This window comes from Geotrypetes seraphini, chromosome 1 (assembly GCF_902459505.1).
Source record: "Geotrypetes seraphini chromosome 1, aGeoSer1.1, whole genome shotgun sequence".
Classification (NCBI taxonomy): domain Eukaryota; kingdom Metazoa; phylum Chordata; class Amphibia; order Gymnophiona; family Dermophiidae; genus Geotrypetes; species Geotrypetes seraphini.
The window spans coordinates 64,036,087-64,050,834 of NC_047084.1; the positions used below are offsets into that span (position 1 = coordinate 64,036,087).

Here is a 14,748-nt window from a genome sequence, read left to right on the forward strand (position 1 = left end):
CAAATCTACTTTGCACAGAGCAACCATGCCCACCATACGTGCAATCCTGGGACTAATATATGTTTTCTGCATACTAGAATGCTCCAGCTCTGTCTTAAAGCAATCAAAAAGGTAAGTCATTCTTTTTCCTATGTTTGTTATGTGGTAATATATTGTATGGCGCATTGCCGATATTTGATACTTTATCAGGTGCAGGTCAAAGCACATTTTTTTAATAGAACTCAGTTGACAGTTCTAACAAGCAAACTTATTAAAATTGTTCTGTTCTTATTTTGATATGATCCATGAAGTGATAATTGTACTTAGTGTTCAGTGCAGTAGACTTTAAACAACAGGACCCAGGTATAAATCCCACCCTAGTTCATGTATATCTTATGTGCTGTGGCATAGTAAGGGTGAGTGGTGACGTTAGAGAGAGCGCCCATGTTGACGCAGGCAGCAACCTCACGCCGGGAAAGTACAAAAAGGTACGGGGGAAGGCAAGGGGCGTGCAGCAAGGAGAGGAGCGGGGGGAGGGGGGTGGCGGGGAGGAGAAGGGGGGGCGGCACACCTGTTCATCTTTCCCACCTGGAATTGACGTGTCATTCGGCTTTTTCTGTGCTACACTTGCTCTTTGGAATGCTCTGCCATTAAAATTTTGTTACAAGCAATCATATCCCCACTTGTGTGCCCTCCTTAAAAACATATTTGTTCACCTTAGCTTTCCCATTTTTACACCCCAATTAACCTGTTGCTGCTGCCTGTCCTGGTGCCAATAATTAGCTTTTAAATATTGAATGCGTCAATTCTCTATGCTTTATCTTTGATTTCAACTTAGATAGTATAGTAGCGCTAGATAATATATCAATGTTTTATAAATTCTTTCTTAGTCCAGTTTCTTTACAACAGTACATCTTAGGAATTCAGATATCCACCCTTATCGATAGATACAGGTGGTGGGATTCTTCATGATTCCAAGTACTATTTCCCAACTATTTACTTATTTCAATTATTTTATATAAATATAATAAATAATAGACTTAGCTTATTCAAAGTCAATTTCCCTTCCCGACGCGTTTCGCTAAGTCTATTATTTATTATATTTATATAAAATAATTGAAATAAATAAATAGATGGGAAATAGTACTTGGAATCATGAAGAATCCCATCACCTGTATCTATCGATAAGGGTGGATATCTGAATTCCTAAGATGTACTGGACTAAGAAAGAATTTATAAAACATTTATATATTATCTAGCGCTACTATACTGGAGTGAACTGTTTTGGTGTAAAGAGTGAGATTCTCTTTATATATACTATAAATATTGAAAGATTATCTTTGATTTGACATTGCAGTTCCTCACTATTTCAATGAGATTAGTTTATCTTGTATACTGCTCTGGTTTGTCCTGAAGGATGGTATATCAAGCCTTATTAACTAAACTAATCTAAATACCTCCAAGGCAGAAATGAACAGATGAGTCTCTTTCAGTTGATGGTGAATGTGTGATATAGCCTCCTGAATTCAGGAAAGCGTGGGATAAAGTGCATAGGATCTTTAAGGGAGATGAATAGATAGTAGATGGCATCGATGGGCAGACTGGATCAGCCATATCTTTATACAAGTATGGTAGATGGTTGGAAATCATTGGAGACCTTTTTTATTTTTAGTATTTATTCACCACTTATAGCCTAAGTGGTTTACAATCAGGTACTTAAACATTTGTCCCTATCTCTCCCAGCAGGTTCACAATCTATAAGAACATATGAATAGCCTTACTGGGTCAGACCAATGGTTCATCAAGCCCAGTAGCCCATTCTCGTGGTGGCCAATCCAGGTCCCTAGTACCTGGCCAAAACCCAAGGTGTAGCAATATTCCATGCTACCAATACAGGGCAAGCAGTGGCTTCCCCCATGTCTTTCTCAATAACAAGACTATGGACTTTTCCTCCAGGAACTTGTCCAAACCTTTCTTAAAACCAACTACACTATCCGCTCTTACCACATCCTCTGGCAATGCGTTCCAAAGCTTAACTATTCTCTGAATGAAAAAAAATTTCCTCCTATTGATTTTAAAAGTATTACCCTATAACTTCGAGTATCCCCTACTCTTTGTAATTTTTGACAGAGTGAAAAATTGATCCACTTGTACCCGTTCTACTCCACTCATACCTGGGGCAATGGAGGATTAAGTGACTTGCCCAGTAGCTCAGAATGACTTGAAGCTGTCCAAAAATCCCAACGAGGCTGAGGTTTCAAGTTGAACAGGCTCTGTGTCAGGGAAAGATTGTTGCTGCCATCAAACTGCCTCTAAAGGGAAAAAAACCCCACAAAAACAAGACTTAGAATTTCCATATGGCTCCAGAACAAGGAGGATGGATTGAGACATCTGGGTTTTACTTCCATTGCTTTCAAGAGAAGTAAAACTCAGATGTCTCCATCTGACCTCCTTACTTCCATTGCTTTCAATTGGAGTAAAACTCGGATTTCTCAATTCATCCTCCTTTTTCTGGAGCCATATGGTAATCCTACAGTGACTGCTCAAAAAAGCAATAACCAATAAACTTGAAAGATGTCATATCTTGAAGGTTCAAATGAGCCAATCAGGGTTTAAAGATGTTATTAAAGCAATCAATCAAATTAAAGAAGTCCATTCAACACTCAACCCACTAGGCTCACCCAGCATGTAAAGTGAAGATCAAAAATGATTCCAATTATTATGGAAGGAAAGTAAATTGCCACCACTCTCTTCTAGACATGCAAAATATAATAATGAAAGAATTTGTGCATTATAATTTTACCAACAGTTTTGGGTTTGTTTGGGGTTTTTTTAATCTTTTTCAACTGGTTGTTTTAACTATTCAGTTTGGACCTTTTTTTTGGCATTATATTTTCAGTTATCCCAAGCTAGTCAGGCTTGAGCCACAAAGGACTGCTCAAAGAGAAAGGGAATTGTCAGAGCAACAGAGAAGAGGGAGAGGGAACCATCAGTTTGTGAGATAGGAGGCAAGAAAAGATACTTCGGGGTATATTTGATAAACAGCATCCCGATTGTAGGCGACAGTAGGCATCCTACTGTTGTCTAACCAGCCAATTGGGACACACATTTAAAAAAAAAAAAAACCCCAAGGCAGGCTGCCTATACTGTAAGCGTCTGTTGAGGGAGATGCATAGGGACGCTTAAGCGCCCCCAAGGCTAGGCATGGGTATTGTTTTCAGCCGGAAGTGGCGTTGGGCGAACATAGGCAGCCCTACGCATCTCCCTAGGGTTGCAATAGGCACCTGAAATGTAGACCAACAAAAATCTGGTCTACGTTTTAAATAGATGCAGCCGCTATGCTGATCGCAGCAAAGAAATCTCACTGCCATGATCAGCTGAGCGGTTGCAGCAGGAACTTGTCCCCACCCCCTGTGAAGTCGGGTGGCAGGAGGGATGCCCATTCCCTCCTGCCACCACCCCCTCCTGCTGCCACCTCTGAAGCATCCCCCAGCAGGAGGAGTGCCCAATTCCTCTTGCCAGAACCCCTCAAGCAACCCCGGCAGGAGAAGTGCCCAATTCCTCCTGCTAGAATCCCCTTGAAACATCCCCCCCAAACTCAACCATGATAGGTAGGAGGGATGCCCACTCCCTCCTGCCAGAACACCCCCACCCAACTGCAATAGGCAGGAGCAATGCCCCCCACCCAGTGATCCCCTTAAAGGGGGACCACCACCACCACCCCCGTACCTTGTAAACAAAAGGTCCGGCTGGAGGAAGGCATACACCCTCCAGCCGTCAGGCCAGCCACTTGGAATATGGCGGGCCTTCCCAGTTCATCTGAGCCAATCAGGGCCTTAGGTTCCTCCCTGGTGCATCCCAGAGTGCACCAGAAAGGGGAAGGCTTGCCATTGTCCAGTGGCCAGTCTGCCGGCCAGAGGGTGTATGCCTCCTTCCGGCTGGATCTTCTGTTTACAAAGTACAGGGTGAATTGGGGTGGTGATCTCCCCTTTAGGCGGATTGCCGGGTGTGGGGGGGGTCAGTCGGTCACTGCATGGATTAGGCATCCCTCCTGCCACCTGAGTGGGAGGGGGGGATGAGTTCCCTTCCATTCAGCTGATCATGGTAAGGAGATTTCCTTGTTGCGATCAGCCATTGTATCGAGCGATGGTGCGTCCACATCTGGAATACTGCGTTCAGTATTGGTCGCCGCACCTCAAAAAGGACATGGCGGTACTTGAGAGAGTCCAAAGGAGAGCAACGAAACTGGTAAAAGGGCTGGAACACTGCCCATACGCCGAGAGGTTGGATAGGCTGGGGCTCTTCTCTCTGGAAAAAAGGAGGCTCTGGGGAGATATGGTCTTTCGCCAAGATACATCACTCCCCACTTAAATCTTCACTGCACCAACAAGAAATCCCGCAGAATTCAGCTGTTCGCATACCCTTCGCCAAAGCTTTGTCAACTCAAAAGATTCCTTGATAAAACCCTCGCCTTCCAAGCAGCCAAGATGAACCCATGGCTAGCCCAAATGATACTCGAGGCCCCCACCTACCTCGACTTCAGAAAATCACTCAAAACCCACCTTTTCAGCAAACAAAACCCTTAACTGACCCTTCAGATAATCTCAAGGCCCCCTACCCGACTCTTCTCCTTCACGATAGCTCCTATCTCCCCCTGCTTCTCCTTCCCACTTCCTTCAAGTCTGACCAAATCTGTTGTAAATCCGATTAATTTGTTGTAATTCTGCCCTCTTCATCTACGAAGTTGGCTAAACTTGTTGTAAATTTCCCTTTTCATCTGCCAAGTTTTGGCTACAGTTGTTGTAAATCCTATAAATTTGTTGTAAATCTACAAGTCTATGCGGATCCTAATCTAATTTAATGTAAACCGCCTAGAACTCGCTGGGTGTGGCGGTATATAAGAATAAAATTATTATTATTATTATTATATGATAGAGACCTTCAAGATCATGAGGGGCAAAGAGAGGGTGGATAGGGATAGATTCTTCAGACTGAAGGGGACAACAAGTACGAGGGGGCATTCGGAGAAACTGAAGGGAGATAGGTTCAAAACAAATGCAAGGAAGTTTTTTTTCACCCAAAGGGTCGTGGACACTTGGAATGCGCTACCGGAGGAAGTGATCAGGCAGAGTACGGTACAGGGATTCAAACAGGGATTGGACGGATTCCTGAGGGATAAAGGGATCGTGGGATACTGAGGGAGGAGCTGGGATGTAACACAAGTATAGAAAGCTAACTAGGTAATAAGTATAGAAACCCAACCAGATCGTGCATGTGCAAGACCGGAGGGTTAGGACTTCGATGGGAAGATAGGACTTCAATGAGAAACCAAGGTGGCAAGGGAGCCCCTTCTGGTGATTCAGACAGGTCGTGACCTGTTTGGGCTGCCGCGGGAGCGGACTGCCGGGCAGGGTGGACCTATGGTCTGACCCGGCGGAGGCACTGCTTATGTTCTTAGCTCAGCGGCAACATGATTCTCTAAACGGTGTCTGTGACATGGACACCGGTTAGAGAATTGGGGTGGCAACTCTGTATAGGACGCCCATATGTGATTCTCAAAAGCTGCTTAGGCAGCTGCCGAGTCTGGGTATCCTGTACAGAATCAGGCCCTTCATCTCTAGCTGGTAGGATGTACTTAACACCCAGTGCATCCCAGTTCTTCCCAGTTCTTCCCCAGAGTGCTAAATACTATATTTTGGAGAGGGCAACTTGTGAGACACTGGTGGGGCTCACTTCAAGTTTTGCCAGGACTTTCTATCAGGTCTTTTCACAAAGCTATGCTGCCAAGCAGCGGACGCTAAACGCTGAGTCACCTGTTCTATTCCTAAGGGTAGCTCAGTGTTGCAGCTTTGTGAAAGCCCATCATTTTGTTTCTTACAAGTGTTTGGGGTTAATTAAAAGGAAAAACAATCCCATTCCCCAAAATTTGCTTAGGCCCCTCTATGTGGTTAAAGTCACAAAGGCACCTAAAGAACCTTGTTGTCTTATAAAATAGGCACATTTTTGAGGCACCCTTTTATAAAATTGCTCTTTAGATTTGCCAGAGGCTTTCAGACATTTGCCTAAGAGTCATCGGGTGCTGTGTAGGAAGATGAGTTTATTGGCCAAAAAATGTATTTTACAATATTGGACGGTCCCTGACCTCCCAAAGTTTTGCATTGGCGAAACCAATTACATCAGTTGGCCATCTGGGAGGCGAGAGATGCTGGAAGGACTGAGAAGCGAAAGTTGATGTTTATGAATATATGGGAACCTTACTTACAAATCTTGCATCCTAAGGGCCGTAGTGTGGTCTTAAGATGGGTTTCCTAGAGTGTATTGATGTGTCATAGTGAGGTGAATTAGAGTATACCATAGTGAGGTAAATTAGAGAATACCATGGGGGGGAGGGAGGGTTTTGGGTGGGGAGGTGGAGGGTATTTATGCTTCTTATTTTATATTATTTGATGCATTGTTGTTGTATTATACATAATGTGATACTCTTATGTTGTTTTTGTATGCATCAATAAAAATTGTTTGAATCTAAAATTGCTCTTTAAAAGCAATCCAGCGAAGGCCTACCAAAATCCCTAGGTGCTTTGAAATACGCCTTAGACACTTGAATCAACTTATTTCAAAAGAAAAGAATGAGAGGAAAGGGAAGATATGATAGAAGACCTCAAGTGCCTCAAATGAAAACAACCTTGTTTGTGGAGGCATTCTCTTGATTGAGCTAGGATCTTGATTGAAGATGTTTTAGATATGTTTGTTTACTTATTTGTATGTGGGTTATATGATTATGTTTATAGTTTTGTAAGCCGCTTAGATCTAGGCGGATTAGAATTTAAAAAAAAAATAAATACATAATGCAGAAAAAAATTAACATTTTTTCAGCAAATAGATGTTTTAGAACAGAAGGTTGTAATTTGAAGCTCCACGGGGAAAACTCTGGAGACATGCAAGAAAAGAATACATAACAGAACGGGCAATGAATAAACCGAACAGTCTTCCTGTGATGCGATGGTGAACCAACAGTACTAGAATTGAAGAAAACAGGGGATTAGCACAGGATCCTTGGTTCCGAGAAAATGAGAAAGCTGAAAGTTACATGGTCGTTTTGTTATTGCAAGTTTTTTCTACGTTATAAAGAATCCTGTTCAAGATGTAAAAATTAAAATTGCCACAGCATTCAAGACTCTGTGTATCTTGGAATGCCCTTGGATAACAGTTAATTCATTATTTTGGATTGAACTTGGACTCAGACCCCACAAAGGCATGTAATCATTATAGTTCTGTTCTGGCAATCATTCTAGAATGTACAGTGATCGCAAATTACCCTGAGCAGGGGCATGCTTCCAGCTCTAAAGAGGCCTCCAAGCTGCTGGATTATTCCTAGTTTTTGATCAGCACTGTGGCCTACGCAGATGCAGCTCAGGAGTTTATTTTCACATTGACCTTGCTTGACCCTCTCTCATGGTAAAAGTCCCAGAGTGTGGCCTGAAAGGAATGCAGCATAAATAAAATCTGGATCAGACCCAGGGTTTTATATTCATAAGGGCTTGCCAGCATCTAAAACTATGCACTGTTGCATATATTCATATATTTAGGTCTCCCTCTTTATTCTCAAGATATAATAAACACTCTCCAACTATCTTCTTACTTTTTCATTCTTAAGTTTACGAAGGCTTCAGCGGTGTCACTCAAAGCTCAATTACATTTATTATAGTGAAATTCACACACCCACCTCATCATCAGCCTTTCTCATTTCTTATCCCTCTTTCTTAAATATTTTATTTAAACTGTCCCCCATCACTCTAATATCTTAACGAGCAAATAGAGACTTTAATAACTTAGGTTTAAAGCATTCTGTCCGTCAGCCAGGGGGTGTATGTCCAACATGTTTCGCCAAACAAAAAACAGCTTTTTCAAGGACTTCCCCTCTTCCCGCCGTATCTTACTGAACGCCCCCAGCGTATGTCCAGCGAGAGATGGGGGAGACAGTTTAAATAAAATATTTAAGGAAGAGGGAAAAGAAATGAGAAAGGCTGATGACGAGGTGGGTGTGTGAATCTTATTGCAATGAAATGTAATTGAGCTTTGAGTGACACCGCTGAAGCCTTCATAAACTTAAGAATGAAAACGTAAAAAGATAGTTGGAGAGCATTTATTATATCCTAACATAGTAACATAACATAGTAGATGACGGCAGATAAAGACCCTAATGGTCCATCCAGTCTGCCCAACCTGATTCAATTTAAATTTTTTCTTCTTAGCTATTTCTGGGCAAGAATCCAAAGCTCTACCTGCTTGGGTTCCAACTGCCAAAATCTCCGTTAAAATCTACTCCATCCCATCTAAACCCTCCCAGCCATTGAAGCCCTCTCCAGCCCATCCTCCCCCAAACGGCCATATACAGACACAGACCATGCAAGTCTGCCCAGTAATGGCCTTAGTTCAATATTTAATATTATTTTCTGATTCTAGATCCTCTGTGTTCATCCCACGCTTCTTTGAACTCGGTCACGGTTTTCCTCTCCATCACCTCTTTCGGGAGCGCATTCCAGGCATTCACCACCCTCTTCGTAAAGTAAAATTTCCTAACATTGCTCTTGAATCTACTACCCCTCAACCTCAAATTATGTCCTCTGGTTTTACCATTTTCCTTTCTCTGGAAAAGATTTTGTTCTACGTTAATACCCTTTAAGTATTTGAACGTCTGAATCATATCTCCCCTGTCCCTCCTTTCCTCTAGGGCACAGGTGTCAAAGTCGGTCCTCGAGGGCCGGAATCCAGTCGGGTTTTCAGGATTTCCCCAATGAATCTGCATGAAATCTATTTGCATGCACTGCTTTCAATGCATATTCATTGGGGAAATCCAGAAAACCCGACTGGATTCCGGCCCTCAAGGAGGGACTTTGACACCCCTGCTCTAGGGTATACATATTCAGGGCTTATGGAGATTTGTATACCTCTTGGGATAAAGAACGTCAGTACTGATATTTTGATTCATATACCTGTACCGAATATACATATCACCAGCAACTGTCCAGGTGCTTATAGATTAAGGTAGCAATTTGATAAGTGGATACCTCTATTTAGGTGCCTAAAGGCTGAATGGTAACAACCTATCATATTATGGCATCTGGGCACCCAGATTCCATTTTAGAAAGTTAGTGTAACCTGGTATCGGTGTGCCATACATTTACATACCTGCAATTACACCAGTCTTAAACACAGATGCCAGATACAGAACAGATGCCAGATACAGAACAGATGCATGGAAATTACAGTATTTATATAAATAGAAGCCATCCATTTACAAGAATTTACAGGCTAGGCAACTTATGTGTGTGCTTACAGAACAGACTTACAGAGAAAGGGAGTAGGGACTTGTATACTGCCTTTTTGTTGCTTTGGCATAGAGAATGACATGGAGAAAAAAATCTGTCCCCGTCACCGGACCACCGTCCCTGTCGCATCCAACCTTCCCTCTGGCACCCCTCGCACGGTCCATGCATCTCCCTCCCTCCCCCTTACCTTCGCGGCGCATTTTAAGGTTTCAGTCTTGTTATAAGCCGCTGGAGTGTTTGTGCAGTTGCGTGTGTGTATGGGCGGAACCCCTTCCTCTGTACAGTAGGTGCCCTACAGTACTTAAGCACATAAGTTTCCACCTGCCCACAAAAGAGCAAGTATTCTGTGCTTTTGCATTCGTGGGTTCCAGTAAGGAAAACACTCAGCACCGAGAAGAAGGCCAAATTTGCGCGCCTGCTCGTGCTGCTCAGTGGCCAAAGAAACTCACGGCAGCTAGTTAGCAGGGCAGGAACTCGAAAAGTTCACTCCTGCCCACTGCACGTCCATAGGGGATGAGGCTAGGGCTGGGGGGGCAGGGTGCAGAGCCTGGGAGGAAAGGAGGGAGGGTGTAGAGTCTGACAAGGGAGGGAAGGAAGGAAGGGAGCTGGCTGCAAAGCATGACAGGGGAGGGAGGGAAGGATGTTGGGTGCAGTGTCTGACAGGGGAGGGAGGGAAGGAAGGGTGCTGGGTGCAGCGCCTGACAGAGGAGGGAGGGAAGGGTGCTTGGTGCACAGCCTGACAGGGCAGGGCACTTGAATATTAAGCTGCCTGACTTATATTCAAGTCAACCATTTTTCTTCCTTTTTTGGGAGAAAAAGGGGGTCTCAACTTATATTCGAGTATATATACCTACTTCTACTTCTGCTGGAACAATGGTCCAGTACTTGGCATCTAAACTTTAATGTCAAAAAATGTAAAGTGATGCATCTTGGAAGCGGCAATCCTTGCAGGACTTACACCTTGAACGGTGAAACCTTAACAAGAACTACTGTAGAAAGGGACTTAGGAGTACTCATCCGGGACGATATGAAAGCTGCTGATCAAGTGGAGAAAGCTTCAGCAAAAGCAAGACAAATGCTAGGTTGCATCAGAAGGAGCTTTCTCAGCCGAAATCCTGAAGTCATACTGCCATTGTACAGATCCATGGAGAGACCCCCACCTGGAGTACTGTGTCCAGTTCTGGAGGCCGCATTATCGAAAAGATGTGAAGAGACTGGAATCGATCCAGAGAATGGCCACTAGGATGGTCTCAGGACTTAGGGATCTCCCTTTTGAGGAACGTCTGACCAGACTACGCCTATATTCTCTCGAGGAGCGCAGAGAAAGAGGGGACATGATTGAAGCATTTAAATAAACGGGCCGCATCGAGGTGGAGGAAGACATCTTTTTTCTTAGGAGTCCCACGGCAACAAGAGGACATCCGCTAAAACTTAAAGGGGGAAGATTTCATGGAGACACCAGGAAGTACTTCTTCACCGAAAGGGTGATTGATCGATGGAAGACCTTCCACAACAAGTGGTAGAGGCCAGCGGCGTGCTCAACTTTAAAAGACGTTGGGACAGACAAGTGGGGTCGCTACAGAGTCATGCTTAAAGGACAGACTCATGGAGAGGAGGCTCTAGAGAGGGCATTTTAGCTGAGGGAGGGTTCTGGAGTGGGCAGACTTGTTGGGCCGCCGGCCCTTTTCTGCCATCATATTCTATGTTTCTATGTTTCTATCCTGATAGGGATCTCCATTTCACAATTTGCTTCTTTGGGGGATCTCAACTGGACAATGACACAGTGACAAATTTTTCCCCCGTCCCCACAGGAACTCATTTGCCCATCCCCACAAGTTCTTTTCCTGTCCCTGCCCCATTCCTGCAAACTCCGTCCTCATCTGCACAAGCCTCAAACTCTTTAAAATCATAAGTGTTTGAGGCTTGTGCAGTTAAGGTAGAGTTTACGGAATGGGGCAGGGACAGCGACAAAAATCACAAGGACAGGGAAATTGAGTTACTGCGGGGATGGGGACAATTTGTTCCCTTGTCATTCTCTAATCTTACTGCTCCCAATTTCTGCACATGTGAACTGTTCTGATGGCAATTATGTGCCTAATTGCTAATATAGAATTCACACTTAGCATGGATCATCCTGACACCTATGCGCCGTCTTGGTGGGGGAGCCAGCAACCCCAACCTGCTGCTCGTTCCAGTGTCTGCTCTTCCTCTGATGTCACTTCCTGGACCCAGGCCGCCTCTCCCCTGAGGCCTCCTCATCCTCCTCTGGTCATTTTACTATTGCTATGCTGTTAACAAAACTGTAAGTTTTATGTTGAGCTGCATCTCTGTGAGTGCCAGATATATGTCTCACCATAACCCCTTTCTAATTTATGCTGAGCCCTCCAAAACTCCCCCCCCCCAACTAACTATACCTACCTGTCTACCACCCCAATAGCCCTTAAAGCTGCAGGTAGCATCTATATGGCAATAAAGTAGGATTTTGGTGGCCTCACACTTTTCATCATCAATGTAGTGGTTAGAATGGCTTATGGGCCTGGCACTTCCTCTCTATAGTTCACTAACCTACCCACCAGGTTACTTAAAACACCTGGTGTGATGTTCTACTAGGCTTTCCCATACCAACTGCTGCTGTTCTAGAGTCAGGTATGTACTGTTTCATTCAGATCTTTGTGGGGTGGAAGGGGATTAATGACCACTGGGGGAGTCAGGGGGGGGGGAGGGTCATTACTTAATCCCTCCAGTAGTCATCTGATAAGTTTGTGTATCTTTGTGGCACAAAACAGGTCTAGCCCAAAATGTCTAAGTTCCATCTAGGATGTCCTGAATAAGGTTCGATTATCGCTGCAAAACGTCCACGCCTAATCCTCCCAAAGCCAGCCCATAACATGCTTCCCAAAATGCCCCCATGCTTCTGGATGCACAGTGGGCAAAATGCCTCGCTAAACGTCCAGAAAGTTAGCTTCAAAAATTGGGTCTTGGATGCCCTGTCGATTAGGACATCCAAGAGCTGACATGACAGCTTTTGGATGGTCTGTATTTTTTATTATTATATGCCCCCATGTTGCTGTGTTTATTTTAGTATTCTATAAGTAAAGTTATGCAAACTTTCCATTCCCTCAGACACAAACTTAGAGTCATTTTACTAAGCATTTTTAGGTGTTAACATGTACTTAACATAGCATAAAATAAGCATAATGTGGGATGCACTTTTGCATTCTGTGTTAGTTTTGGTATATGCACACACTAAGTATGCACTAATTATTTTTTTCCATTTTTTTATGTGGTGTGGCAGGGGCAGAGAATGGGCATTCCTGCGCTAACCAGTTAGTGCATCTATATTACCACGCACTAACTGGTTAGTACATCAATAATGCAGGAGCCCTTAGAGCTGGATTCTCTAAATGGCGCCGTGATCGGCAGCCACCTTAAAAGCAGCTGTCGATCGTGTGTCGATCATGCCATGGCACCACTTAGAGAATCACACCTCCAGCAAAGGTAGGTGCCCTTACCGTAGACCAGGATTATCTAGACCTACATTTCCGGTGCCTATAGTTGATGTGAATCACATCTCCATAGGTGCTTCATGGTACTTAACGCCACTTCCGGCATTAGCCACACCTACAGTGGTGTTAGGTGCTATAAAGCAGTGGTCACAAACTCAAACCCTTTGCAGAGCCACATTTTGGATTTGCAGGTACTTGGAGGGTCTCAGAAAAAAATAGTTAATGTCTTATTAAAGAAATGACAATTTTGCATGAGGTAAAACTCTTTATAGTTTATAAATCTTTCCTTTTGGCTAAGTCTTAATAATAATATTGTAATTTGTAGCTAAAGAGACATATGATCAAGAAACTGTTTTATTTTACTTTTGTGATTATGATAAACATACCGAGGGCCTCAAAATAGTATCTGGCAGGCCGCGAGTTTGAGACCACTGCTATAAAGCATTTACGGAGGCACAATTACAGTGGCATTTTTAGGCACCTTGAAAATCGGATTAAAACATCGTTTAAACGACATTTTTCTCTTAGCTTAGGTGACAGTAGGGTGCTTAACTGCCTAAAAACGCAGCACCATCTATAGAATATGGGCCTTACTACCTACAAAATTGGTAGCAGTACATTCTCCCGCAGTAATTTTTTATTTTTTTTTAATGGTTGTATGCTAATGATAACAGCGCAGAGCCATTAATGAAAGAATTAGAAAATTGAGAATTTTACAGCCACGGTAAAATGCCTTGACATGTAGGAATGACTTGTATAAGCACACTAAGGCCATTTGTTACCACAGTTTAGTAAAAGGAGCCCTTAGGTTGTGAGCCCAATAGGAACAGGGAAAATACACTTGAATGTAACTTGCTAAACAAACTAAATTGATAAATAAATAAATAAATAAAATGGCTTTTTCAAATTACTCCCTTGAGTTTAAACAGAAAAATTAAGGCAGATACGTATCATATGACCTATCCAGTCTGCCCAACCATTTCCTTCTACTGTCCCTTTCATTGCCTTAGGGGCCCTTTTAGTAAGTTCCAGTAAGCACTAGCACATGATTACCACAGGTGCCGGAGGTGTTCGATGGTCTGGTTTGTTTTATTTTGTTTATTGATGTCTGTTATTGAGGCATCTTGCATGACTTATGGAATTTTATATTTTGATGTATGTGTGGGTTTGGCCAGTTTTGGCCTTAAATGATATTCGTCGTTGATGTGATGTGTATGTTATATGTAATTTGATTTGATATGTAAGTACGTAATTTGTTATAGTGTGTCTCTGAAGTGTTTTGTATAATAAATGTAAATCTTTTATTTTGTATGTTAATATGTAACTTGCCCTGGATGAGGGCGGGTGAGAAATAAACAAACACACATGAAGACTTACAATGTGGCCCTGCAAAGGGTTTGAGTTTGTGACCACTGCTTAATAGCGCCTAACACCACTGTAGGTGTGGCTAATGCCGGAAGTGGCGTTAAGTACCATGAAGCACCTATGGAGATGTGATTCACATCAACTCTAGGCACCGGAAATGTAGGTCTAGATAATCCTGGTCTACATTAAGGCTTACCATGGGATGTACTCTGATTTCTTGTGGTAAATGTGCCCTTTGGGTAATGTGACCATTTATTTTTTTCCTTAAAATGGGACATCTATCTTCCTCCCCAGGCCCCCTCCCCGATTCTCAGCTTCCCCAAAGAAAGGGCCTCAGCTTTTCCCTCCCCCCCACCTCCAATTCCAGCAGAGATCCTTTACTTACACTGTAGATGCGGGGAGGAGATAAGAAATGCTTCTGGAGACGAGCCAGCGAACAAATATAAAAATCAACTTGTTTGTGCCTTGCTGCCGCCGCCAATCCTCTTATGTAACTTCCAGTTTTGCAAAACTGGAAGTTACATTAGATGGAAGGACTCCGGTGGTGCGGCAGAGGGGAAGCCCGAACG

At 43.4% G+C, this 14,748-nt stretch overlaps 1 protein-coding gene across 2 annotated transcripts in view; it reads left to right on the forward strand.

Moving 5' to 3' along the window:
• The window catches only part of C9 (complement C9), a 77,119-nt gene continuing 62,371 nt past the window's right edge, over nucleotides 1-14,748 (forward strand). For both annotated transcript variants that reach the window (XM_033932394.1, XM_033932403.1), the window contains exon 1: nucleotides 1-111. In XM_033932394.1, the coding sequence (XP_033788285.1) occupies nucleotides 26-111 (86 nt within the window). In that variant the 5' untranslated portion in view covers nucleotides 1-25. The remainder of the gene's footprint in view (nucleotides 112-14,748) is intronic.